Source organism: Ceratotherium simum, chromosome 18 (assembly GCF_057802395.1).
Source record: "Ceratotherium simum simum isolate JZ-2026a chromosome 18, ASM5780239v1, whole genome shotgun sequence".
Taxonomy (NCBI): Eukaryota; Metazoa; Chordata; class Mammalia; order Perissodactyla; family Rhinocerotidae; genus Ceratotherium; species Ceratotherium simum.
The window spans coordinates 57,283,969-57,310,614 of NC_141917.1; the positions used below are offsets into that span (position 1 = coordinate 57,283,969).

The 26,646-nt window shown below is 56.8% G+C and overlaps 2 protein-coding genes across 9 annotated transcripts in view; both read right to left on the reverse strand.

The window, feature by feature from the left end:
- Positions 1–343: 343 nt before the first annotated feature.
- On the reverse strand, positions 344–7,623 carry PGLS (6-phosphogluconolactonase). 2 transcript variants are annotated; one of them, XM_004422974.2, is made up of 5 exons: positions 7,164–7,619; positions 3,473–3,580; positions 2,951–3,052; positions 2,572–2,712; positions 344–697 (listed from the first exon to the last, which is right to left on the reverse strand). In XM_004422974.2, the coding sequence occupies exons 1-5, from the start codon at positions 7,599–7,601 to the stop codon at positions 560–562; spliced, it is 927 nt and encodes a 308-aa protein (XP_004423031.2). In that variant the 5' UTR covers positions 7,602–7,619; the 3' UTR covers positions 344–559. The 2 variants fall into 2 exon arrangements, with proteins under 2 accessions (XP_004423031.2, XP_087299714.1); XM_087443588.1 differs by lacking the exon at positions 2,951–3,052 and having other exon boundaries at positions 7,164–7,623.
- Positions 7,624–13,046: 5,423 nt separating this feature from the next.
- The window catches only part of SLC27A1 (solute carrier family 27 member 1), a 35,797-nt gene continuing 22,197 nt past the window's right edge, over positions 13,047–26,646 (reverse strand). For 2 of the 7 annotated variants that reach the window (XM_087443589.1, XM_087443590.1), the window contains exons 3-13: positions 25,632–26,026; positions 25,351–25,512; positions 25,199–25,268; positions 24,374–24,465; positions 24,185–24,294; positions 19,187–19,396; positions 18,019–18,145; positions 17,793–17,930; positions 17,553–17,717; positions 16,748–16,894; positions 13,155–15,005 (exon numbers count right to left, since the gene is read on the reverse strand). In XM_087443589.1, coding sequence (XP_087299715.1) covers positions 14,848–15,005; positions 16,748–16,894; positions 17,553–17,717; positions 17,793–17,930; positions 18,019–18,145; positions 19,187–19,396; positions 24,185–24,294; positions 24,374–24,465; positions 25,199–25,268; positions 25,351–25,512; positions 25,632–26,026 — 1,774 coding nt within the window. In that variant the 3' untranslated portion in view covers positions 13,155–14,847. Of the gene's footprint in view, positions 15,006–16,747; positions 16,895–17,552; positions 17,718–17,792; positions 17,931–18,018; positions 18,146–19,186; positions 19,397–24,184; positions 24,295–24,373; positions 24,466–25,198; positions 25,269–25,350; positions 25,513–25,631; positions 26,027–26,646 lie in introns of all 7 variants that reach the window. The other 5 variants (XM_087443591.1, XM_087443592.1, XM_087443593.1 and 2 more) reach the window with 5 other exon arrangements.

Here is a 26,646-nt window from a genome sequence, read left to right on the forward strand (position 1 = left end):
CAGGCAGAGACTGGGGTGACGTGTCTCAAGCCAAGGAACCCCAAGGGGTGCCAGTAGCCACCAGGAGCCCGGAGAGGCCCAGGACAGAGTTCCCCTCAGAGCCTCCAGAAGAGCCAGCCCTGCCCGCCCCTGATCTCAGACTCCCGGCCCCCAAAACTGTGCGAGAAGCAGCTCCTGTTGTTTAAGGCCCCTGGACGGTGGTACTTCGCTGAGGCAGCCCTAGGACACTCATCTGGGGTGCCCGTTCCTGCTCTCCGCTGGCTGGGACGAGGCCTGCAGACCAGGTGCTCAGCCTGGGCACCCCGGCTCTGCTGCCCACCAAGGACCACGAGACACTAGAGACTTCAAACAAACGCCCCTTTAATGACTGAGTCACCCAAAGCCCCGAGCCGTGGGCTGAGCCCCAGGCAGGGCTGGAAGCCGGACCCATCGGCTTACAGTGGCACCATGCTGCTTTTCCGAAAGGAAGCCGGGAGCGTGGTGGCGGCGGGGCCCAGCTCCCGAAGGTCCCGCCGCTCGGGCCTCTCATGGTCCCAGCTGCCGTGTCCCTCGGGGCCAGCTACAAAGTGGAATGCTTCTCGAAGGGCACAGTCAGGAGTCGGGCGGCTGCCTCGTCCAGGAACCAGCAGAGTTTCCCGGTGTGGGGCTGGACCAGGGCGGCGGGCAGCGGGTTCTCCTCCTTGGCCTCCAAAATGCGCTGTGCAGGGAGGGCAGGGGCATGAGGCCTCGCACCCGGGCCCCCCACAGACAAGACTCTGCTGCTCTCGAGACCTGATGCCACCCTTCCAGCTGCTCCTGCTTCACACGACCAGCAGAGACAGGTCCCTTCCCTTCTGTCATCTGTGACTGTTTGATACTGGGGTTGGCACACCTTTCCTGCAAAGACCGGAGAGCCCCCCTGGCGGCTCTGCAGTCACACCCCGTCTGTCACAGCCACTCGGCTCTGTGGTTACGGAGCAGCAATGGCGGCAGGTGATGCAGCGACAAACGGGCACAGCCAGGTTCTAGTACTGCTGTCTTTACGGACACTGAAGTCTGAATTCTGTGGAATTTTCACACGTCAAGGAATATTATTCTTTCTCGACTTTTTCCCCAACCGCTTAGAAACGTAAAACCTCTTTTTAGGGGTTTTAGGCGGGACTTGACCCCGCTGGCTGTGGTGTGCTGGCCCCTGACATGACCTCATGATTAGCTGGAATTAGAAATACTGCTTCCTGCCGGCCAGCCTGCCCCAAGCTCTCTGCATCCGTCAGCTCACTCACTTCTGACTACAGCCCTGGGAGGTCACCTCTTCTCACCCTCACTTTACAGCCAGGGTGGCCTCAGGCGAGCGGACTCTGAGCTGGAACCAACTCAACCAACCCTCAGGGGGTCCTCCCAACCCACTTCGCAGATGGAAAAGTTGAGGTGTTGGGGGTTAAGTGGACGCCCAAGGCCAGGCTGCGCATCTCTGGCAAGGACACTGTCCACTGGACTCTTTAGGGTCTGCCTCCCAAACCCCAACTCTAAGCATCTCTGTGAAGACATCTGGGCCCAAGGTTTTGGGGGAGAGAATTATTATTTACTTACCTTTAAAAATATTTCCAGTTTCTTCCATAGTTGTTGGTCTTTTCAATGATGGCAATTAAAATTTTTTTATTTTCTTTACTTTTAATGTCTTATTTTATATTTTCCTAAAACATTATTCATAACTATACCTTTTTTCCTATTCCTACTTTTTTACTTATTCCTACTACATATGATTGTTTTTCCCTCTTGATTAGCTTTGCCAGGGGTCTATCTTTTGGATCTGTTTACCACTAACTCGTTAAGTATATTAACCAAGTCATTAATTTCTGATTTTTTTTATGTGTGTGTGTGAGGAAGATCAGCCCTGAGCTCACATCCATGCCAATCCTCCTCTTTTTGCTGAGGAAGACTGGCCCTGGGCTAACATCACTGCCTATCTTCCTCCACTTTATATGGGACGCCGCCACAGCGTGGCATGACAAGCAGTGCGTTGGTGCACGCCCGGGATCCGAACCCGGGCCGCCAGCAGTGGAGTGCGAGCACTTAACCGCTCCGCCGTGGGGCCGGCACCCTCAACTATTTTCTATTTAATGTATTATTATTATTTTTATTTATTTATTTTTTTTGGTGAGGAAGATTGGTCCTGGGCTAACATCTGTGCCCATCTTCCTCTACTTTATATGTGGGACACCACCATGGCTTGACAAGCAGTGTGTTGGTCTGCACCTGGGATCTGAACCTGCGAACCCCGGGCTGCCGAAGCAGAGTGCGCAAACTTAATTGCTACGCCACCAGGCCGGCCCCTATTTAATGTATTTTTAAATGCATTTAATGCTGTGAATTTACCTCTGAGTGCAGCTTTGGGCTCATCTCACCAATTTCATTTCATAATCGCTCATTCCTAACCAGCCTGTAATCACAGTTTCCATCTTCCCTTCAACCCAAGAATTACTGAAGCATCTTGGGATCTGGTGCTTCTAGCACAAGAGCAGGTGGGGTCACATTCTACCCCTGGGCCCACATGCCCATGACCTGCCTGGGAATGGGGCCCCCAGCCGTTACCTTCAGAACAGCCGCCTTGCCTTCTCCGGTCGCCACAAAGATGACAGTTCGGGCTGCGTTCAGCACGGGCAGTGTGAGGGTCACGCGCTGTGGTGGTGGCTTCGGGGAGTCGCTGATGGGGGCCACAATCTTCTCCCGCTCCTGGAGGAGGGAGCCCCAGGGCGGAGAAAGGAGAACAACATCCTTCCAACTTCTTGAGTATTGGTGCACACATGCCCAGCACAGTCCATCTGTCATCCCGCCCCGCCATGGAACTTGATTTAAGGCCCCTGTTTTAAGACGGGTAAGCTGAGGCTCAGAAGGATGCAGCCTCGCCCTGAAGCCCCAGACAACAGAGGCCAGGGCTCGGGGAAAGCAGGGCCTGCATGGGCGTGCTCACCTGCAGGAGCGGGTGGTCTGGGAAAAGCGAGCAGGTGTGGCCATCGGGGCCCACCCCCAGGATTAGCAGGTCGAAAACTGGGATGGAGTCCCCTTGGAAGGCCTGGGTGGAGGAAGAAGACCATCCAGAGAGGTTGTCAGGGAGAGGCTCGAAAGACACAAAGAGAGAGTGGTCAGAAAAAGAATTGCAAGTGGCTGTGACACGGGGAGTGATGCTCAGCCTCACCTGCGAAAAGAGGGACTCTAATCTACGAGGCTCTACGTTCCACCTCTCCCACCACACAAGAGTCTGGGGACACAACCATCCCCAAGATGTGAGGACCCAGGCCCACTACCAGAGCATCAGAGGCACCCTTGAGGGGGGATCCTCAAAGGGCTCTGCCCAGGGCGGGTTGGGTCTGCCCATTGCCCCCAAGGGAGTTTCTGGTGACTATCAGGCAGTGTCACCTGCAGGGCTGTCGCCTCGCCCTGGGAACAGCCGTTGGGGGACAAGGCCTCCCTGCAGCTGCCCCAAAGGACTCACCTGTCGCAGCTTCTTGGCATAGTCCTCGGCCGCCTCCTCCACGGGCAGCTGGGGGTCAATGGTGATCACCTGGCTGTCGGGGATGGGCAGCCTGGAGAGCAGGTGGGTCTGTGGCAGACGGAGGGACAGCGTCACCAACGGTAATGCACAGCTCTCGCTGGAGCAGGGCTTCCAAATGTGACACCCGCGTCCTCCAGGTGAGGATGCGACTGTCATTACACCCACTTCCTGTGTGAGTTGGGGTCCCTGTGGAGCCCAATGGCATTCTGCCAGAGGTCTTTCAAGTCCATTCTGATTGGGGGCCTCTCGGCCCCCGCCTGCACCCATCTGGCCACACCATGGCCCTGTCTCAAAGCCCCCAGGGTTCCTTGGCCCTCAGGATAAAACCCAGCCCCTCTCTGCCCTCCACCAGGCCCTTCCCACCCTAGCCTGTACATAAGCTGCGGCCCCTGTCTGGGAAACTCCTATACATCCCTCAGGCCATCTCCTCCAAGCAGCCACCCCTGTCTGCACCTCCCTCTCACTGCTGCTTGGGGGCACTGCATGTAACTGTGATAAGCACTGATTTCTCTTCTGGGTTGCCACTACAGGGTTCCCATGCCCAGCACACAGCAGGCGCCCCAGCCTCAGATCAGTGGCTTTAACACAAAAGCTCTTGGAGTCAGGCCTCCCGCGAGGTGGAGGGCTCCAGGTCCCTCCCACTGAGACGAGCCCCAGGGCCTGATCTGCCCTGGGACAGATGCTGGCGACCCCCACGCCGAGCCTCCCTTCAGGCAGGGACTAGCTCAGCCGGGGCAATGCCAAGCTGAGCCACAAAGGAAAAACGGAAGCAGCAAAAATATAGCCTGTCTGGAGCAGAAGGGGAAGGTGGCAGTCACGTGGGGTAAACCCACTACATCTCACAGGGCTGACCACCTGAATGCTGGCCTGAGGAGTGTGGGCTCTATACTGAAGGCAATGGGGAGCCAAGGAGGGCGTGTGAGCTGTGGAGGGACACCATCAGATCCATTGTTGGAGACGTCTCTGCTTTGCCCAACGCCCTCATCTTCACACTACCACGGGGATGGCACTGAGCAAAGCCAGGAGGGAGCACGGGTGCCGCTTTTCTGTCACCTGAGTCCCCCCCTTAGCTGCCCTCTCCCTATAGGTTCAGAGCGGATCCCTCCTTCTCTGGCTGGGCCTCCAGGGAGCCCAAGGCCGGGGCGTCGGTTGGGCAGTTTCCGGGAAGTGGAACTGCTGGCTGATGGGGCCCGTTCTCTTAAACCTGGAGGCGCTGGGGAACCTCTCCAGTGGACAAAGCCCTGGCTTCGGCAGCAGCAGGCCACGGCACAGGGTGTGTGGGACAACATTCACGCTGAGAGCCCCAAGGGGCCGGGAGTCTGTCCTCCAGGAGGGGTGCCTCTGCATCCCTCTAACGGGCTGACTAGTGGCCCCCCAAACTCACGTCCACCTGGAACATCAGAACGTGACCTTATTTGGAAAAAGGCTCTTTGCAGACGTAATTAGGATGAGGTCATAGTGGATTAGGGGGGCCCTAAATCCAATGTCTGATGTCCCTATAAGAAGAGGACACAGAGAAAATCAGAGGAGAAGGCTGTGTGAAGATGGAGGCAGAGATTGGGGTGATGTGGCCACAAGCCAAGGAACACTGGAGCCCCAGAAACTAGAAGGGGCCAGGAAGGCTCCTCCCCTAGAGCCTCCGGAGGGAGCGTGGCCCTGCCACACCTGGATTTTGGACCTCTGACCTCCAGAATTGTGAGAGAAGAAACTCCCATTGTTTTAAGCCCCCCAGTCTGTAGAACTCTGTCAGGGCAGTTCCAGGGAACTAACGTGATTCCCATCACAGGGGAACCAGCAGAAGGAGCAAATCCTTACCCCACCTTCGTTCCCACCCCACAGCCTCTGCCTCTGCCTCTGCTGTACCCGCTACTCCAGCTCTGCCCGTGGCCAGGTCCTCACACCCCCCAGGGCTCAGCTTAAATGTCACCTCCTCAGAGCGCCCACCCCTCAACGTCCTGGCTGAAGGGTGCTCACCCCCTCTTCCCAGGCACTTTCCCTTGTCTCACACTATTGTCTTTGGTCCACACTGCATCACATTAATGCTCTGAGGGGACCTCCCTCCTTACCACCGTGCGTGTCAGTGCCCGGTGCCCCACTGAGCCCCATGAGAGAACTGCCCAGCTCCCCACCGTGTCCCCAGCGCTGGGCACAGGCACATGCAACGAACATCTATGCAACTTTCTTTTACTGTTTTGTTAGAATTTTGTTACTTGAGTAGCATAGTTTTTCTAATTTAAAAAAATTAAAAGTTTTTCAAAGTCACACAAAGTGAGAAAAAGCCCACTTTTTGATTATTTTGTGTGTGTGTGAGGAGGATCAGCCCTGAGCTAACATGCATTGCCAATCCTCTTCTTTTTGCTGAGGAAGACTGGCCCTGAGCTAACATCTGTGCCCATCTTCCTCTACTTTATATGGGACGCCACCACAGCATGGCCCGACAAGCGGTGCGTCAGTGCACACCCGGGATCCGAACCTGTGACCCCGGGGCCGCTGCAGCAGAGCATGCGCACTTAACCACTATGCCACTGGGCTGGCCCCCCAAAAGCCCACTTTTTAATTAAGCTCTTGGGGAAGATACACAGGAAGGTGGATGCTAAGAGTGGCCCCTGCCCCTGAGATGTGTCTCAGGTGCCATCTGAGGGGTCTGGAGGTCTAGGTTCAAACCCGGGCTCCCCCACTGGTCACTAGGTGACTCGGGCAGGCAGGTAGTAAGGTCTCTTCCGGCCTCAGTTTCTCCATCTATGAAATGGAGTACTAACAGCCCCCGCCTCCTAGGCTGTTGTGGGGTTTCCTGAGATGAGGTGAATGAAGCACTTGGCAATGGTAAACCTTCCTCCTTATTACAGAAAACAACCACCACCAGCTCAGGCTGGTACACAAAGAGAACACCACACCAGGACTGAGGACAGAGCTCCCACGGAGGCCGCCCTCCCACATCCCCCTGGCCGGGTTTCTTCCTCCAGAGCAGGGTGGGTTGACTCAGATGTAGTGGAGGGGGGGCGGGGGACCAACCCAGGGTCGACCAAGGCTCCTCCAAGCCTGTTTCCCTGCTTGTAAAACGGGGCGTGTCCCCCGATTCTATAGGAGCCCAGGGCCCAGGCTCAAAATAATGAGCCCGGAGGTCATCGGAGGTCATCAGCGCTGTAAGCTGCGTGGAGACCATTGAGCACTCGTCGAGGTTGGAGGCGGGGAAACTGAGGCCCAGGCTCTACACCAGCTCCCTCCTGCCTGGCTCTTCCCTAACTGCCCTTGCAGGCCACGAGGCTGCGGCGCCTGAACTGCTCCAGGTCCCCGGAATGGGCCACTCCGCTTCACCTCCCCGCCTCTGTCCACGCCGTTCCCTCTACCAGGCCACCGGATAAAGCACGACGACGGACTCACGGCCCCCACCGGCCCACCCGGGCGGCAGTGGAGGCGTGGCCCAGGTGGGAGCTCGGGGCGCCCAGCCGACCACTCCCAGCTCCCGTCCAGATAGAGGCAGACAGCACGGTATGACCCTGCGTGACCCCCGTGGTGGGTTGCAGGCGATGGGCGTGCCTTCTCGAAATGACCCCCGGCGGCCCCGTAGCTGGGCTCAGGCGGCGGGCGCGGCTCTCGCGGCGTGACCCCCGGCGACCCCCGTAGCTCTCACCCGGTAGAGGCCGTACGTGCTCTCGGCGTGCTCGAAGGGCACGAGGCGCTCGTCGCAGAAGCCCAGCGTCCAACGCGCGAGGCTGGCGGGCCCGGCGGGGGCGGCGGCGGCGGGCAGCTCGCGGGCCAGCATCGAGACGAGGCTGCCGCCCGACAGGCCGAGCGCGAAGCGGGCGCGGGCCCCCGCCAGGCAGCACGCCGCCCGCTGCGCCACCAATTGCGCTAGCGACGCGCCTAGCTCCTGCGGGCTCGAGAAGACCGAGATGACGCCGGCGGCCGGCGCGGCCATGGCGGCGGGAAGGCGGTAGCGCTCCCACGGCCGCCAGCGCGCCTGTGCGAAGGCCGCCGGGCCGCCGCTCCCAGTGGCCGCCTCTGGCACTTGCGCAGTCCCACGAGTGAAGCGCCCGCAGGGCCGGGCGGTGGGTGGGGCCGCGCTCATTGATTCTCGGCACGCCGCGCGGAGCTCTCTCTTGGGCTGCGGCGGGCGAGCTGGCGCAAGTGCTCTCAACCGCCTGGTCTCAGGGCGGGGCCGGAGAGAGGAACCTGGAGCCGGGGGACCCCAAGAAGGGGAGGAGGGGTGTGTGGGATGGAGGGAGGAGACGCGAGATTTCCTGGAAGAGGGCGCGTTTTGGTGGACTTGGAAGTTCCTTAACCTTCTAACGTATTTATCTTGTTGCTCTTTGTTGTCTCTGTCTTTCATTAAAATAATAAGCTCCATAAGAGCGGGTTTATTTTGTTCACTGATAGCTCCACAGCGCCCTGGGCTGTGCCTGGCGCAGAGTAGGGGCTGAAAACATATTTGTGGAATTCCTTCTGCAAATGCTTGGTGGGGTTCTCTGTGTCTCTCTGAGGACCCGGAGAATCCTCCATCCGGTCCCTTGCCTGGAGAAGCTCCCAGACTGAGGCAAGTGGGCCTTGGCTGATAAGAGAGAAGATTCAGGGAATAGCATGGGCAGAGAGGGCTGGCAGCGGGGGAAGGCCTGGTGGACTTAGGTGGCTGGACCACTTCTCCGGACCAGACAGTTCAGTAGAGTAGTAAGTGCAACAAAACTTGCATAAATAATGCATCTTTAAAATCGGTAGCTGGGGGGCCAGCCTGGTGGTGTAGTGGTTAAGTCCGTGCGCTCTGCTTCAGCACCAGGGGTTTGCAAGTTCAGATCCTGGCCGTGGACCAATGCACTGCTTGTCAAGCCATGCTGTGGAGGTGTCCCATATACAAAATAGAGAAGTCGGGCACAGATGTTAGCTCAGGGCTAATCATCCTCAGCAAAAAGAGGAAGATTGGCAACAGATGTTAGCTCAGGGCCACGCTTCCTCACACCCACACACAAAAAAATCAGTAGCAAATTAAGAAAATTCCATTTACGATAGCATCAAAGAGAATAAAATACTCAGGAATAAATATAACAAAAGAAGTGCAAGACTTGTACACTGAAAACTATAAAACTTTGCTGAAAAAAATTTACAGATGATACAAGTAAGTGGAAGGACATCCCATGTTCACGGATTGGAAGATTTAATATTGTTAAGATGGCAGTACTCCCCAAATTGGCCTACAGGTTCAACACCATCCCTGTCAAGATTCCCACTGCCATTTTTGTAGAAATTGACAAGCCGATCCTAAAACTCATATGGAATTGCAAGGGGCCCCAAATAGCCAAAACAAATCTTGAAAACAAACAAAATTGGAGGACTTACACTTCCTGATTTCAAACTTACTACAAAGCTACAATAATCAAGACACCTTGATTTTAGCCAAGTGAGATCTGCTTCTGACTCCTGACCTTCAGAACTGTAAGATAAATTGGTGTTATTTTAAGCCAGTAAATTCGTGGTAATTTGTTACATATAAAACTAATACAGATCCCCACCTTACACCATATACAAAAATTAAAAATTAAAATTAGGATCAAAGACCTAAAGGTAAGAGCTAAAACCAAAAAGCTCTTAGAAAACAGAGGTGTGAATCTATGAGCTCGGTGAGACAATGACACCAAAAGCACAAGGAACAAAAGACAGATCAGCTGCACTTCATCAAAACAAAAACTTATATGTTTCAAAAGATACTATCAAGAAAGTGAAAAGACGCCCCACAGAATAGGAGAAATTTGCAAATCATATGTTTTGTAAGGGTCTAGAATACGGAATATATTAAGAACACTTTAAACTCAGTAAAAAGACAACCCAATTTTTGTGTGTGTGTGTAAGGAAGATCAGCCCTGATCTAACATCCCTGCTAATCCTCCTCTTTTTGCTGAGGAAGACCGGCTCTGAACTAACATCTATTGCCAATCCTCCTACTTTTTTTTTCCCCCAAAGCCCCAGTAGATAGTTGTATGTCATAGCTGCACATCCTTCTAGTTGCTGTATGTGGGGCGTGGCCTCAGCATGGCCAGATGAGCGGTGCGTCGGTGCGCGCCTGGGATCCGAACCCAGGGCGCCAGTAGCGGAGCGCGTGCACTTAACCGCTGAGCCAGGGGCCGGCCCAACAACCCAATTTTTAAATGGGCAACAGTTCTGAATAGACATTTCCCCAAAGAAGATATACAAATGGCTAATAAGCACATGAAAAGATGCCCTGCAGGGGCCAGCCCGTTGGCACAAGTGGTTAAGTGCACACGCTGCGCTTCAGCGGCCCAGGGTTCGCAGGTTCAGATCCCAGGCACGCACCGACACACTGCTTGTCAGGCCATGCTGTGGCGGCGTCCCATATACAATAGAGGAAGATGCACGTGGATGTTAGCACAGGGCCAACTTTCCCCAGCAAAAAAAAAAGAGAGAGAGAGGAGGATTGGCATTGGATGTTAGCTCAGGGCTATCTTGCTCACCAAAAAAATTAAAAAAAAAAAATTTGTCCTGCCCATTAGCCATCAGGGAAGTGCAAATCCAAACTATAATGAGATACTACTGCACCCACGAGAACAACTATAATGAGACAATAAGAGGTGCTGGCAGGGACAGGAAGTTCAAACTCTCATACACTGCTGCTGGTGGGAAGGTAAAATGGTGCAGTCACTCTGGAAAACAGTCTGGCAGTTCCTCAAAAGATTAAACATACAGTTACCATATGACCCAGCATTTCCAAGCCTAGGTTTATACCCAAGAGAATTAAAAGCATATGTTCCCACAAAGACTTGTACATGAATATTCACAGCAGTATAGTCACAATAGCCACAAAGTGGAAATAACTCAATGCCATCAGGTGGTGAATGGTTAAACAAAATGTGGTATATCCATACAATGGAATATTATTTGGCCATAAAAGGAATGAACTACAACCTGAATGAATCTTAAAAACATCATGCTGAGTGAAAGAAGCCCGATACAAAAGGCCACACAGTGTATGATCCCATGTATTTGAAACGTCCAGAACAGGCAAATCCATAGGTACAGAAGCAGATTAGTGGTTGTCAGAGCTAAGGAGGAGGAATGGGGAGCAACTTCTAATGGGTATCAAGTTTCCTTTTGGGGTGATGAAAATGTTCAGAACCAGACAGAGGTGACAGTTGCACAACTTAAAAGCCACTAAATTGTACAATCTAAAAGGGAGAATTTTGTGGTATGTGAATGATACCTTAATTAAGAAATATACCAGTAGAAGTTGGCCAGGTACAGAGGGTAAAACAGTGGTTCAGGCACAAGAGACAGCAGGGGCAAAGGCAAGGAAGCCAGACACAGGCTGGAAATGACCATCTGTGGGAGAAGGAAAAGAGCCTGCAGGACGGCAGTGCTGGCCAGAGCGTGGCCTCTCCCCTGGAGTGATGGCGACCCTCAAAGGGTGTGGGGCAGGAACTCAGCCTGCAGTCGCCTCTCCTGGGAAGGCTCTGGTCGCCCCAAGTCTCGCTCCTTCTCACGCCCCCTCTGGCAGCTGCTGCTTCTCCCTCAACCCTCAGGTACTGCTCAGCCCTGCCTCTCAGGGCCCACACGTCGCTGCCAGGCTGGGGTGAGTTTCTCTTCCCACATCCCAGGAACACATCCCCTCTGTGTACATCCTTCCAGCCCCTCCATAAAGGAAAGGCTCGGGGCAGAGTGCCCTCTGATCCCAGCTTTCCCCCTGCCTTACCGAGGGCCCCTGGGGACAAGTCCCAGAGCTTCTCACCTGCAATAAAAAACACGGAGCTCCCAAGCCCCCAAAAGACATGGAGGAACCTTAACTGCATCTCACTAAGTGAAAAAAGCCAGTCTGAAAAGGCTACACATTGTGTGATTCCAAGTGTATGATATTCCGGAAAAGGCAAAACTATGGGGACAGTAAACAGAGCAGGGGTGGCCAGGGGCTGGGGGGCAGGGATGAAGTAATGGAGCACAGGGGACTTTTAGGGCAGTGAAACTATTCTGTATGATAACAGACCGGCGGATACAGGTCATTATGCGTTTGTTGAAACCCACAGAATGTACACCACCAAGAGTGAACCCTAAAGGAGACTGCGGCTTGAGTTAATCATAATGTATCCACATCGGCTCATCAATTGTAACAAATGCAGCACACCGATGCAAGGTGTTAATAAGAGGGGAAAGAGTGGTGCCTGCGGGGTGGGAGAGTAGACGGGAGCTCTCTGTACTTTCCACTCATCTTTCTGTAAACCTAAAACTGCTCTAAAAAATAAAGTCTATTGGGCCGGCTCCGTGGCTTAGTGGTTAAGTGCGCGCTCCACTACTGGCGGCCCGGGTTCGGATCCCGGGCGCGCACCAACGCACCGCTTCTCCGGCCACACTGAGGCCGCATCCCACATACAGCAACTAGAAGGATGTGCAACTATGACACACAACTATCTACTGGGGCTTTGGGGGGAAAAAAAAGGAGGAGGATTGGCAATAGAGGTTAGCTCAGAGCCGGTCTTCCTCAGCAAAAAGAGGAGGATTAGCACAGATGTTAGCTCAGGGCTGATCTTCCTCACACACAAAAAAAATAATAAAGTCTATTAATCAATCTAAAAAACAAATACAGGGCCGGCCCTGTGGCTTGGTGGTTAAGTGCGCGCGCTGCGATGCTGGCGGCCCGGGTTCGGATCCCGGGTGCGCATCGAGGCACCACTTCTCTGTCCATCCTGAGGCCGAGTCCCACATACAGCAACTAGAAGGGTGTGCAGCTATGGCATACAACTATCTACTGGGGCTTTGGGGGCAAAAAATAAAATAAATAAAATCTTTAAAAAAAATAAAAATAAAAAAATAAAAAAATAAAAAACAAATACAGAGCCTGATCGAGCCTGATCCTTAGAGTCAGCAGGATTATTTTCTCACCAGCCCAGAGATAACATCTTAGGCTGCTGCAGCCAGAGTTGCAGGCTTTGGAACAGAAAGGTCCCCGTTGGGCCACTGTCTTGCCAGAAGCCCCCGGCGTGACTTCATTCCCCCTCCCTGTGCCTCAGTTTCCTCATCTGTACAACGGGGACCACGATGACACCTTCAAAGGTGGTTGTGACGTCTGAAGGGATGTCATCCAGGATGCACTTCCTTTGTCAGCACACCAGGGGGCTCCATCCCCACTGGCAGATCCTTCCCCCGCCCTGAGGCATCTCTAATGTTCCACCCTGCATCCATCTCCTTGCAGACTGGGGGGTCCAAGGACCAGCCCCACACCTGGATGGTTCGTCCATCCTTGAGCTGGCCAAGGCCTCGTCCACCCCCACGCATCCCCAAGGTTGCTCCCTCAGTGCCCCTCCAGCAAAGGTTCTGTCATCACAAGCCTTTCTTCCTGTCTCCTGAAGTGGAGACCAGAGGAGACAGACATTTTAATTCAGGAGGGGACAGCACAAGGTGGGAGTTGAGAGTACAGATTCCAAAGCTTGATGTCCTGGGTTCGAATCCCAGCTCAGACAGTCACCCTCGCGGGCCCAGAGGCTTTCACCCAGTTATGGCCACACCTGCTGGCCCCGTACGCAGAGGGGCACCCTTCCTGGGGCAGCCAGACGTTCCAGGGCACCTCTGGGCCATCCTGCGCACCTGCCGGAAACACAGGCAGGCCGGCCGGCCCTCTTCTGGGACCACGGAGGCTGGCACAGGGCTTTGGGAGGCCCCAGAGGCTACAGGGAGGCAGCAGGAACCGGCATGCCCTGGCCCCCAGGCCTTGCAGGCGGGGGAGCAGGCAACAGGGGGCAGCAAGAGAAGGCCGAGTGTGTCTTGCTTGTGTCAGGCGAGCATGTGTTCCCAGCCTTCTGCAACTCAGAAAGGGTTCCGTGCCACACGGGACAGACAACGACGCACTGCAGCCTTTTTCTTTTTGTTTTTAAAGATTTTATTTATTTATCTTTTCCCCCCAAAGCCCCAGTAGATAGCTGTCTGTCATAGCTGCACATCCTTCTAGTTGCTGTACGTGGGACGCGGCCCCAGCATGTCCAGAGAAGCGGTGTGTCGGTGCGCGCCCGGGATCCGAACCCAGGCCGCCAGCAGCAGAGTGCGCTCACTTAACCGCTAAGCCACGGGGCCGGCCCTGCAGCTTTATTTCTTAACCTCAAGTCGGAAACGAAACCTCGGTGCTTGGAAAGGCCCATGTGCAACAGCGCAGGGGCACTCGCTACCGGCCCCGCTCGTCCAGTGCCAGGCGGAAGGGCGGGCTGGGTGGCCCGCCCTAACGATGGGTGTCTGGGATGAGCCACCAACAAAGCCAGTGGGGATGTCCGAGCCATCCTGACAGGGCTGAGATGTCACCACCAACACAGGGTCTGAGCTGTCACTAGCAAGGCCAGTGGGGACATTCAACAGGCTGGCACCCCCAAGGCCGCAGAGGCCATCTCAGACCCCACTCCAGGCAGGAGACCTCCCCCACCCCACTTCTGCCACTCCCATGGGTCCACCAGCAGCCACGCCGATGGGGACACCCAAGAGTCCTGTGCGGGGCTGAGCATCTGAGCAGTGGGCCCAGCAGCCATCCAACACAGCCTTCTGGGGCCCTCCAGCAGGAGCTCCGTGGAGAAACCTGAACGTGGACACCCAGGCAGGGGTGACATCCAAATGGTCCCAGTCAATTCTGGAAGCTTCTGGGGCATCAGAAAAGGCAAGCAGAGCAGGGGAGACCCACCAGGGATGGGAAGTGCAAAAGGCAATTGGCCCAGCCTGGGAGAGATTTCCAGCTGACCTGGAGGTCCCCTGCCAATGCCCCCCTGCAGCCAGGAGGGCCGGGCAGACCACCCCCGGCTCCTCCGTTCAGCAGGGAAGCCAGAGGGCCTGCCTGGAGTTCACACAGACAAGGCTACAATGTCCTGGAGACAGCAGCCTGGGCCAGGTGGGGCTCGCTAAGGCACAGCTGAGAGGGAGGGAGGGAGACCCCACTCTGGGTCTAGGGCCCCGCGGGGATGACTCACGGAGGCCGGAGGGCAGCTTGGCCCTGTACAGGCCACAACCCCAGGAAATGTCCACTCTGTCCTTGCAGGAGAGAACAGGGCGGGAGGAGGAGAGACGGAGGGAGCGGAAAGAGGTGAGGGCCGGCGGGACTGAGGGAGGCCGAGAAGCAGGGAGGAGAGACTGGCACAGACGCGGAGCGGGAGGAGGGCAGCGCAGGCACCGGGGAGAGGAGGGTGAAGGTGGGAGCGAGACGCCACTCCTCCGAAGTCCAGGCTCCGGTTTCTCGGCCCCAGGACGGCCCCACCTGGTGCAGCTCGGCCGCCCCCGGGCAGGGCTGTCTGCCTCAAGCCGCCTCGCTCTCCGGGCCTCGCTGGGGGTCTCTGGCTGGTAAAGGAGAAGAATCAGAGGGCGAAGGCACCGGAGCAGATGCGGGTGTAGACACCCTGGTCCAGGGGCAGGTAGTGGCCCTGCTTCAGGTCCAGAAAGAAGAGGCGGTCCGCGGTCTGGCGTGGGTCGAAGCCCTCGTGCTGCAGCCTCGTCTTCTGGATCTTGAAGGTGCCTGTAGGGGTGGATGTGAGGGGGGTTGAGGGTGGGGACCCTCAACTCACCATCCTCTGCTGCACCTCCAGGCCTCTGCACAGGCCATCCCCTCGGCCAGGAACATTCCTCCCCATTTTGCCTGCCCGATCCCCCTTGTCCTTCAGATCTTGGCTTCATGCCCCCTCCTTCAGGGAGGTCTCCCTGACCACTCCCATCACAGCCTGAAACTCTTGTCCACCCCCAAGGAGACCAGGGCTGGGTCTGTCGCACAGTAGGTCAAGGGTCAGCAACATGTGGCCTGAGGGCCAAATCTGGCCCACTACCTGTTTTTGTAAATAAAGTTTCATTGGCACAGAGCCACACCCATTCATTTACACACTGTCTATGGCTACTTTTGTACTACAATGGCAGAGCTGAGTTGTTGCAAGAGAGACTGTATGGCCTGCAAAACTGAAAATATTTACTCTCTGAGTCTTTAAGAAAAAGTTTGCACTCCCTGCAGGGGACAATTAAAGAAGAGTTTTATGAAAGATAAGGCGAAGGGTTAGGGTTAGCAGAAAAAATCGAGGGAGGATACCTGGGTGCTCTAGAGCTGGGAAGGTTTTATTTTGTTTTGTTTTAATTTTTTTTATTTTTTCTTTCTTTTTCTTTTTTTTTTTTGGTGAGGAAGATCAGCCCATGCTAAGACTCCTCTTTTTGCTGAGGAAGACCGGCTCTGAGCTAACATCTATTGCCAATCCTCCTCCTTCCCCCCCTCCCCCCCGAAAGACCCGGTATATAGTTGTATGTCATAGCTGCACATCCTTCTAGTTGCTGTATGTGGGATGCGGCCTCAGCATGGCCGGAGAAGTGGTGCGTAGGTGCGCGCCCGGGATCCGAACCCGGGCCGCCAGTAGTGGAGCGCGCACACTTAACCACTAAGCCACGGGGCCGGCCCAGGGAAGGTTTTTTTAAAAAGACAAAACTTCAGGGGCCAGCCCGGTGGCGTAGTGGTTAAGTTCACACTCTCTGCTTTGGTGGCCCTGAGTTCGAAGGTTTGGATCCCACGTGTGGACTTATGCACCGCTTATCAAGCCATGCTGTGGGGGCACCCCACATGAAGTAGAGGAAGATGGGCACGGATGTTACCCCAGGGCCAATCTTCCTCAGCAAAAAGAAGAAGATTGGCATCAGATGTTAGTTCAGGGGTAATCTTCCTCACAAAAAAAATAAATAAAAAAACAAAACTTCAAAAGTACAAACCATAAAATTTTTTTAAAAAGGATAAATTTGCATCAAAATTAAAGGTTTCTTTTGGATGAAGGCTGCCATGGACAAAGCTAAGTTAGACTGCAAAATAGGAAAAGAGACTTCCAATGTCTGAAACCACTAAGGAATTAATACCTAGACTATTACAAACTCCTGTAAATCAAAAAGTGAGGCAATGCAAAGATGGGCGAAAGATACGAACAGGTGATTTACAGAAGAGGAAACCTCAGAGGTGCCAGATGAGTTGCTCAAACTACCCAGTCATCAGAAAAATACAGAAAATGAAGAAACACACCACACATTTCAGGATGCCTAGTGGGGGTGGGAGTGAGGAATGGAAATAACTAACTGCATGAATAAAACAAGAGAAGGGCCCTGCATGAGCCCACAGTGCCCGCTGGCCATAAACCAAGTGTTAGACTTGGCACAGGAGCCAGAAGCAGGACAAATAAGTAAATGGTTGCTGAACCAACAGACGGATGGACGGACAAACAGAGGGGCAGGGGGCCGCACCCGTGGTGTCCACTTGGGGCAGGAGGCGGAGGAAGATGGGCCGGGCGTAGGGCGCCAGCACCTTCTGTAGCTCCTGGTACAGTGCATCGGGGCTCAGCTGACCGTGGGGGTCCGCAATGGCTGCCATGCCTGCTCTGCCCTCTACTCCTGGAGACAGAGGCTCGGCTGAGAACACCCACCACTCACCCCACTGTGGGAACAGACACACCCTCAAATAGTGGCCCCTGGCCTCTGACCTCCAGTCCCTTCCACCTGGGATAACACTTGCCGAAGCAGCAAGCATTTTATTGAGCTCCTGCTGCACTCCCTGCAACCCTGAGACAGAGTCGCTTTTGCTTTTTTGTGTGTGTGAGGAAGACCAGCCCCGAGCAACATCTGTTGCCAACTCTCCTCTCTTTTTTTTTTTACTGAGAAAGATCAGCCCCGAGCTAACATCTGTGCCCATCTTCCTCTACTTTATATGGGATGCTGCCACAGCATGGCTTGACAAGCAGGGTGTCGGTGCGCACCCGGGATCTGAACCTGTGAACCCCTGGGCCGCCACAATGGAGCACGCGCCCTTAACCGCTACACCACCAGGCTGACCCCTCAGAGTCACTTTTGTAATCTCATTTTCTGGATGAGGAAACCGAGGCTCAACATCACCCATGAGGGGTGACTCCGGATCCAGTGTTCCCACCCAAGCTGTCGTGTACAGCTGTCCAGGTTGTGCACTGCCCAAGGGCACCTGTACCTCCAAGCTCCTCCTGGCTGGGCTCCTCTGGGGCTGCCATACCCTAAGACCACCCCCACAGCCCCAGCTTGCCTGGCACGGCCACCCCATACACAGCCACATCTGTTTGGCCCAGCAGGCGGCTCAGCACACCCTCCACCTCGGTGGTGGAGACGTTCTCCCCACGCCAGCGGAAGGTGTCCCCACTGCGGTCCCGGAAGTACATGTAGCCCAGCTCATCCATCACCAACACGTCACCTAGCAGAGAAGGGGAGAGCAGGAGGTGAGACGGCAGCCTGCCATCCCTACAGCCAGCCCCCAGGGTCTGCACACCTGAGAGGTAGGCGCTGTCGCCCTTTTGGAAGACGCTGTGGGCGATCTTCTTGCTGGTGGCGCTCTCGCTGATGTAGCCATCGAATCGACGCAGTGGGTCCTGCTGGTTGATCTGGCCCACAAGGAGGCCGGGCTCCCCTGGGGAGGAAGCTGCACTCAGGTTGCGCTGGGCAGGCAGGGGATAGAGGCCCCAGCGCCCTGGGGGACTGGGTGGGCCCCGACTCACCGGCCTGACACGGAATGCAGAGGCCCTGGGCATCCCGCAGGAGTTCCATGGTGTCCTCATTGACCTTCACCAGCCGGATGGGGTACACATGGGGCAGGATGCGGCTGTTGAAGCCACAGGAGCCGACCTGGGATGGGGGTAGACTGAGTCAGCAAAGAGCCCATGGCAGCCCAGCGTCCTCCCCCACCCCCGACACCTTGCCTTTCCTGCCCCAGGGTCTGGAATGAGCACCCTGAATGTCACCCCAACTCTGTGACCTTGAGGGATCTGAAAAAGGGGGGTATCAAGTGCAAGTTGCCCCACCAGGCCTCATGCCCAGCCTCCCACCTTCCCAGCCGCCCACCACTTCCTGGTCCATAAAACTCTCTGCGGCAGGTAGTGGGGACTCTGGCACAGCTTCTGCCCACTGCCTCTGCGCGCCCCGCTGCCTGGCTCAGCCTCAGGAGCAGAAATGCCTGACTACTGGGCGAGTGCTGCCGTCTGGGGTTGGCACACCGCTGCGGCGCAGCCTGTTAGCACGGCCCGAGTGTCCTCTGGGCTGTCCGGTCAACTGACACACACAGTTGGAGCCATCGTGTTCTCAGGTGCTGGGGACCCAGCAGCCTGCCAGACAGAAAGAATCCCGGCCCCCCGCGCTTGCTCTGTTATTATTGTCCTTATCCCTCCCGGGCGGGGTGGTGGGGCGCCAGGGGCTTGATGAGGAGGCAGGAGGAAGAGGCAGAATGGAGATGCTAACAACTGCTAATCATGAAAGCATCTGTCTGCGGAAAGCCTGCCAAGGTGGGGCCCTGTGCTGACCTCTTGATGTCGGGTGAGTAGAACAAACCCAATGAACTGTTACCCCCTTCTATAAATGAGGAAACTCAGGCCCAAGGAGCCTGCCTGGCTCGCTCAGTAGGAAGTGATGAGCACCCCAACCTCGTCCTGGGGTCCCGCAGAGCCCTGCTCTCCCTTGCAACCTCTGAAGATGGAAACTGAGGCTCAGAAAGGCCGAGGCACTTGCCTGGGGCACACAGCGCTACCGCGGACTGGAACTCAAGGGTGACAGTCACATGACAAACTGCATACTGGAGGAGGGTCCCCGCGCGCCCGGGGTGCCGGGAGCACCCCTCGCCTGCCCCAGGCGCCCTCCAGCCCGAGACCCGCCCGGGCCAGCCGGCGCCCCCACCTTCCCGTCCACGTTGGCGATGCTGCAGTTGCACTCAGTGGCGCCGTAGAACTCGCCGATGTGGCGCACGCCGAAGCGCTCCGCGAACTCCTCCCAGATGGCCGGCCGCAGCCCGTTGCCCACGGCCAGGCGCACACGGTGCCGCCCCTCCGCCTCGCGCACCGGCTGCCTCAGCAGGTAGCGGCAGATCTCCCCGATGTACTGCACCACCTGCGGGGGGAGCGGGCGCTGGGCGGCCGCCGGCGTGGCGGCTGCCCGACCCCGGGTCGCCCCCGAACTGGGCGCTAGGAACCAAACGGCCTTACGGATGATGGTGGCAGCGGAACAGCCAGGCCCTTTACTCCTCTCCGCTCGCTCAGTCCTGGCGAGGGGCCTGGAAGTGCCTTCCCTCGAGCGCACGCATCGGACCCCCCACGCCCCTCCGCGGTCCCTCGATCCCCCCACGCCGCTCCCTGGGGACATCGCGGGCGCCGCACGCAGGGCAGGAAGGCGACCCTCAGCCCAGAGCCTGGGCCACGCAGCCCAGGCCGCCCACCGCGCCGCCCCGGGGCGGGCACCGCTCTCAGGAGCGTGCTCTAGGGCGCCTCCCCGAGGTCCGCAGAGGGACTGAGGCCAGTGGCCCACAGAGTCACCTGTTCAGTGGCGCCTCCTGCAGGGCTCCTTCCCTCCCGGTCTCACGGCGCCAACGCCCTGGGGTCATCTCCAGGACACCTCAGGTGCCCTTGAGTCCTCCTCACTGGGCTGGCTTCTGAATGATTACCCTCCCCATTTTACAGATGGGGAAACTGAGGCTCACAGACAGTAAGTAAACTGGACCTGGGCTGATAAGTGGTAGAATTCCATCTGAATCTGGGCATCCTGGCCCCAGAGCCGGAGTGAAGCAGTTACATGCTCAGAATTAACTGACATGTTGATCATCACAGCTTCAGAGTGCTCCCAGCTCCCCTCACTCACAGGAGGAAGGACACATCTCTGCCTGGGGCCAACTCCATCTGGCCCCTGCCCTCACTGCCTCTCCCTCCATCTCTCACGCTCACTCAGCTCTGCCACACCCAGCTCCTCCTCAGGGCCTTTGCACATGCTGTGCCCTCTGCCTAGAACACTCTTCCCCTGGATGTAGCTGGGCCCTCAGGTCTCGCTGAGAGGTGTTCTCTGAGCAGGCACTTGCTCAGTATCTGATGAATAAACAAACGTACAAACTCCCACCCCTACCCCCACCAAGCACAGAACTCATCTGTTGAATCCTCCCAACTCTGCATGTTGACTCATCTGTTGAATCCTCCCAACACTGCATGTTGGAGATGGAGGCCCTGAGACCCAGAGACGGGGAGCAGCCTACCCAGATCACTGTCTACTGGCGAGGAGGTAAGCCCAGGGTGGGGCAAGATCAGAACTGGGTGGTGGTAAGTTCTCTCCCTCTGCCTCCAGGACCCCCACCCCCACCCCAGATGCCTTGGGTGTGGTCCAGCCCATCTTATCTCCAAGACAGAACACGTGACACAGCCTGGCCAATAAACCCAGTCCATTCCCAGCCACTCATCCTTCATTCAAGGATGACCATGTGACTAGAGCTAGGCCAATGAGAATCAGCCCTGGGACTTTTGATGGACTAGTAGGAAGAGAGACTCTTTCTCTACTAGAGCTGCTGGAAACCTTCCTAGAGAGGCAGAGGTAGGGAGGAAGCTGCCCACTGAGAAAGGAAGAAAACAAGAAATAGAGAGAGCTTGAGGCCCACCTGGATCAAGCTATGCCTGAAGCTGTCACTGTGTGGCCTCCTCAGTTCCATGAGCTAATAAATCCCTTTCTTTAGGAAAGTCAGGGTTTAGGTTGGGGTTGGGGTTTTGGTTCCTTTCAACTGACAAAGTCCTGCTTAAATACAGAGCCACTTTCCAGGCTGCCACCAGGTAGTCCCAGCCATGCTCTGAACAGCTCTCACTGTCCTCTTCAGAAATCAGACCGGGAGAGGGACAACCTACCTGTGACCAAGGCAGCTGATGGTGACAATGGTGCTGCCGTGGCCACGTCCACACACTGAGAGCAAACAGCTGAACTTTACCTCTGGCCTGGACCCTCAGACAGACCCAGGGCTGAGGGGAAGACAACTTGGGTCAGCTGAGACAGGCAGACACCGGGTGCCCCGTGCCATGACATCCAGTCTGCAGGGCCACACCTGGACAGGAGCTGGGAGCAGATCAGCGACCAGGATGCCCACTACGACTCCCCTGTCAGGGTGCACCCCGAGCGCACACACTCGAGTGGGTGTGGGAAGACAAAGGTGCCCACGGATGAGGATGGGCTGAGTCGCCAGTTGTGTGCCCATCTGCCACCTCCCGGGAGGATGGCTAGACTGCGGGCCAGGGCCTGAGGCCGCTGCAAAAGAAACAGCAGCCCAGCAGTCTCCCCATCCCACGGCCATGAGGCGGGAATCGGAACCAAGTGCATCTCGTGTGTTCTCGGCATCCTTGTTAAACTCGACCTTGGAGGAGCCCGTCCTCCATTCCTTAAACAGCATCTCATTGTTTACTGCGTGCCTTCTCTTGGACACAGAAATTCTGCTTCTAGGAAACAGAATGAATCATCAGGAGCCCGGAGACAGGGAACAGCACCCGAGGCAAAGTGGTGTGTGAAGGACAGAGAGAGAGGGACTGCCAGACACCACGGGACTCCCAGTGGGAGCACACAGCACAGCCCACAAAGAATCCTTGCCAAAAAAGTTGAATTTGAAGCTGATCAAATATCTAGACTAGGAGTTCTCAACCACGGTGGTTCTGTCCCCCAGGAACACTTGGCAATGTCTGGACACATTTTAGCTGTCCGAGTTGGAAGGTGGGGTGATAGCGGCATCTAGTGGTTTGAGGCCACGCACGCTGCTCAACACCCTGTGGTGCCCAGGTCGGCCCCCACGGCAAGTGATCCGGCCCCAGATGTCCTCAGCGCCGTGGCTGAGAAACGCTGTGCTGGACCCGGCTCCCCACGTACAGAAGACCCCAGAGACGGAGGAGCGCGTGAAGGGGTGCTCCGCAATACCCAACCCGGCAAAGCACTGCAGGACACACACCACCATCTCCTCCACAACAAATCAAGAGAGAGGCGAGACAGAGACACAAGGGGCGCCTGCAGACAAAAGGATGCTGATAAGGCACATCCACCAGCCACAATGTGTGGGTCTTATCTCTCTATTGGTTTTTTAGATTATAGAAGCAAAGGAAAAAACACATTTTTGACATGGTGAGACACGGGACTGGGTCACTGCCCAGGTTCTTGATGACGCCGAGCAATCGCTGTCACTTTTGGGCTGTGAGGGTGGTACTAGGGTTATGGTTTTGTTGTTTCTTTTTTTTATTATGTTAAAATACATATAACATACAATTTACCATATTAACCATTTGTAAGTGCACAGTTCAGGGGCATTAAGCACATTCACACTGGTGTGCGGCCATCTGCACCATCCACCTCCAGAACTTGTTCTTCCCAAACTGAAACTCTGTCCCATTAAACACTCACTCCCCCTGCCCCAGCCCCTGGCACCCTCCATCCTACTTTCTGTCTCTGTGAATCTGACTCCTCTAGGGACCTATATAAGTGGAATCACACAGTATCTGTCCTTTGGTGACTGGCCTATTTCACTGAGCACAGTGTGCTCAAGGTTCATCCATGTTGTCACACGTGTCAGAAGTTCCTTCCTTTTTAAGGCTGAATGATATTCCACAGTACGGATGGACCCCGTTGTGTTTATCCATTCATCAATCGATGGACACTTGGGTTGCTTCCACGTTTTAGCTACTGTAAATAATGCTGCAACGAACATGGGTGTGCAAATATCAATTTGAGACTCTGCTTTGAATTCTTTTATTTTGAAACCAGTCCTCACAGACAGACACAAAAAGTCACATATTCTATGTCTATGAAACGTCCAGAACAGGCAAACCCAGAGACAGAAAGCAGATTAGTGGGTGCCAGGGGCTGGGGGTGGGGGATGGGGAGGGACTGCTCACTGCTCATGGGGATGGGGTTTCCCTCTGGGGTGTTGAAATGTTCTGGAACTAGATAGAGGTGGTGGTTGCACAACATTGTGAATGTGCTAGATGCCACTGAACTGTTCACTTTAAAATGGCTAATCTTACGTTACATGAATTTTATCTCAATTAAAAGAAAAAAACCAGTCCTCATCTTTCAGTTTTCCTGAAACACCTATGCAGGAAACACTGCTGTCTGGGGGCTGCCTCACCACGATGCAGAAGGAAGGATGCGGGGGGCAGGACTGGGTGTCTGATGGCTCCTGGGGCCAGTGACGGGTGCTCGGCGACCCCTATACTTTCTGTCCACGTTTATGTACGTTTGCAACTCTCAATAATTAAGTTAAAAAAGCCAGACTGTTTTGCATTTCAAGATTCAAATTAGCGATTTTCCCCAAGACCCCTCCCAGCAAAACAGAAATCCACAAAAGTGGAGCAGAGCACCGTCTTCACCCCAAGAGGCGCCCTAGGATGCCCAGGGCCCGGCCCGCGTGGCTGTGTGACCCGGGCAGGCGGCTGGACTTCTCTGGCCCCACCTGCCCACGTGCCAGTCCCTGGACACAGCCCGTTCTCTGCCCTCCACAGCCCTGCTCTTCTGCAGGCAGGCGCTAGCACTGTGTTCCCAGCCTTCCCCGGCCTGCTCTCCAGGACAGTGGATGGGCTCCACTCCGTGCATCCGCTCCCCACCGGGAAGCCCTAGGGGCGCCTTGTGGGCTTAACCCGCCCCGGTGCCGACCACACCCACTCCTCTGCGTCCCTGCAGCCACCAGCAGAGAAAACCCTCGGGGCACAGGACTTCGGGGGCTCAGGCCGCCTGTGCACAATCCCAGCTGCACCCCAAGCCCCAGTGTCCCCACCCACAAAATGGATGTGCCGCCTCTGCCCCCTCCCAAGCAGGTAACAGGATCCAATGAGTGCACACGTGGAAGGTTTGTCCCCGCCCACAGCAGGCGCTGTGGGGCTGGGGCGGGGGGAGGCTGACCGTGCAGTTGTGCTGGACGCAGTCGTCCCAGAAGCGGCTGGCCGAGAACTTCTTGCGGAGGACGACGGTGAGCCCATAGATGAGGCACTGGCCCACACCGACGATGTTGCCTGCAGAGGGCGGCTCGGTGAGGGGTCCTGGGGACTCCAGGCCCCCCCACCCCACCCCCTCGCCGGAGCGCCCACCCACCTGCCGAGTGGTAAAGCGGCAGGCAGTCGTAGAGCACGTCCGCCGGCCGCATGCTGTAGGCGTGATGGCTGAATGCCGCCATGCGGTAGAACCTGCGGGAGCAGGGGTACAGGGCTGGCACCTACATCGCCGAGGGCATGGGGGGGCGCGTGCTGGGACCTGGGGACACAGCAGGGACCCAGGCAGCGCCAGCTGCGGGTGGGAGAGGAGCGTGCAGCCGATAGCGAAAATAACTGTTGATGGTACTAGGTGCCATGAGGACTATAACAGGGAGAAGGGACAGAGGGGCTGAAAGTGACACAGCCAGGGAGGTTAGGGTATCTGGTCTGGGGAGGTGACACATGAGCTGAGACATGGTGAGAAGGAGCTGTGGGGGCGAGCTAGGGAAGGGCGCCCAGCAGAGGGCACAGCACATGCAAAGGCCCTGAGGCCAGAAGGAACCTGGCAGGTTTGAGGAAGGAGGAGGGGTGGAGAGGAGGAAAACAGCACCAGAGACGTGGCAGGGGCCACACAACGAGAGTGTGGGTTTTATTCTGAGGGCTAAGGTGGGCACAGGACGGTTTGGGCACAGGTGAGGTGGGATTTAAGATTTTAAACCTTCTGTAGCCCCTGAGGGGAGCAAGGCCGTTGGGGGCAGGAGTGGGGGCAGCAGGAGGCCAAGGATGGGCACAGGGCAGCACTGTGTCCTGAGATGGGCTGGGGTTTTACCAGACTGGGATCGGGAGGCCCACAAGACCCCAACAGGAGCTGTGGGAAGGGGTCAGGCTGTAGAGACCACCGGGAGTCACTCTCCAGGGCTGGGGGCAATGCCCATGGGCCCCTCACCTGCTGTGCACGACGATGGCGGCCTTGGGCAGCCCCGTGGTCCCTGACGTGTAGATGTAGAAGAGTCGGTCTGCAGGAGACGCGAGGGTTGGGGACTGGGGGCTGGACGGGTGGGACTGGCGAGGGCGGGGGGCGGGCCACCCTGGACTCACCGTCCATGCCCTTGCAGGGGGGCTGTGCCAGAGGGGCTGTGGAGGCCTCCTTCAGCAGCGGGTCCAGGAGCTGGGTGTCTGGCAAGACACCCTCAGGCCCCAAGTCTCCAGAGCAGAACTTGAGCAGGCTCTTCCCCAGCTGTCCACTGACCTCGGCCACCGCTGCGGCCCGAAGCATAGCGCATGGTCACGGACAGGCAGCCCCCCAGGCCTAGGGTCACCACCTCCCTGCCCCCGGCAGCCCCAGGCCCCCCCGAGACGATGCCCGCACCCCACCTCACCCGCCGTCAGCTCCCCTCCGAAGACCAGGGCCTTGGCACCCGAGGCGCCCAGGCAGAAGGCCAGGGGCTCGCGCCGCAGGTTAACGTTGAGCAGCGCGGCCTCCACGCCCGCCTTGGCCAGGCCCAGCCACAGCCCCACAAACTCAGGCCTGCCCTCCAGGAAGATGGCCACCACGTCACCCGGCACAAAGCCCAGCTGGCGGAAGAGGTTGGCCACGGCGTTGGAGTAGGCGTCCAGCTGCGCGAAGGTCCAGCTCGCCCCACTGGCCGCATCCACCAGGGCCAGGCGCTCGGGCTGCCGCCGTGCCACCACCTGGAAGATCCGCGGGATGGTGTGGCAGGCACGCTGGTGCCGCCGCAGTTCCAGGCGCACGCGGATCAGCACGGAGAGGCCGCTGAGGAGGGGATGGAGGGGACGGCGTCACCGGGCGCCCTGCCCGGCCTCCTGGAGACCGCCCCAAGCCTCGGCATCCCCATCTGGAGAAGGCGGAGGAAAAGGTCCCTGCACCCCCCGGGCGGCGAGGGTTCCAGGAGGACCTTTTGGTTGCTGGGTCTCTCGGGGCACTAAGGGCAAAGGGCCATTTACCAACCGGCCAGGCTACACACTGTAAAGCAGTCACCCTGTCCTCCACCCCAGTTTGCTCGGCGACTCTGAGGGAGCCAGGGCCCTGTCCTATCCTTGTTTCTCTCTCCTGGGATGTCCCGACCGCTCTACCCTGACCCCCTACCGCCTCCAGCCCGGACGCCTCGTGCTCTGCCTACCCCGACAGGCCCCAGGGTCCGGCCCTGAGCTGCGCGGCTGCCCCACCCCCAGGTCACTGGATGGCACTAGGCACAGATGGCTGAACCGTCCAGCACATGCGCCCCCCGGCCCAGGGGAGGGGCTGCCTCTGCCCCAGGGGGGACCAGGAGACCTGCTGGTGAGAGGCCCTGGTGGCAGGTGTCTCACTCCCCTGCCCCACCTGCCAGTGGATGCAAGGGCATCGGAGGCCGTAGGGGGCAGCAGAACCCTGTG

Bases quoted from the DNA above. Each gene is read 5' to 3' on its own strand.
- PGLS (XM_004422974.2), bottom strand. From the start codon at position 7,601: ATGAGCGCGGCCCCACCCACCGCCCGGCCCTGCGGGCGCTTCACTCGT. The intron at 3,053-3,472 runs GTGAGTCCTTTG...TCCTCCACCCAG, and splicing joins ATGCCAAGAAGCTGCGACAG to GCCTTCCAAGGGGACTCCAT. The intron at 2,713-2,950 runs GTGAGCACGCCC...TCCCTCCTCCAG, and splicing joins CAGACCACCCGCTCCTGCAG to GAGCGGGAGAAGATTGTGGC.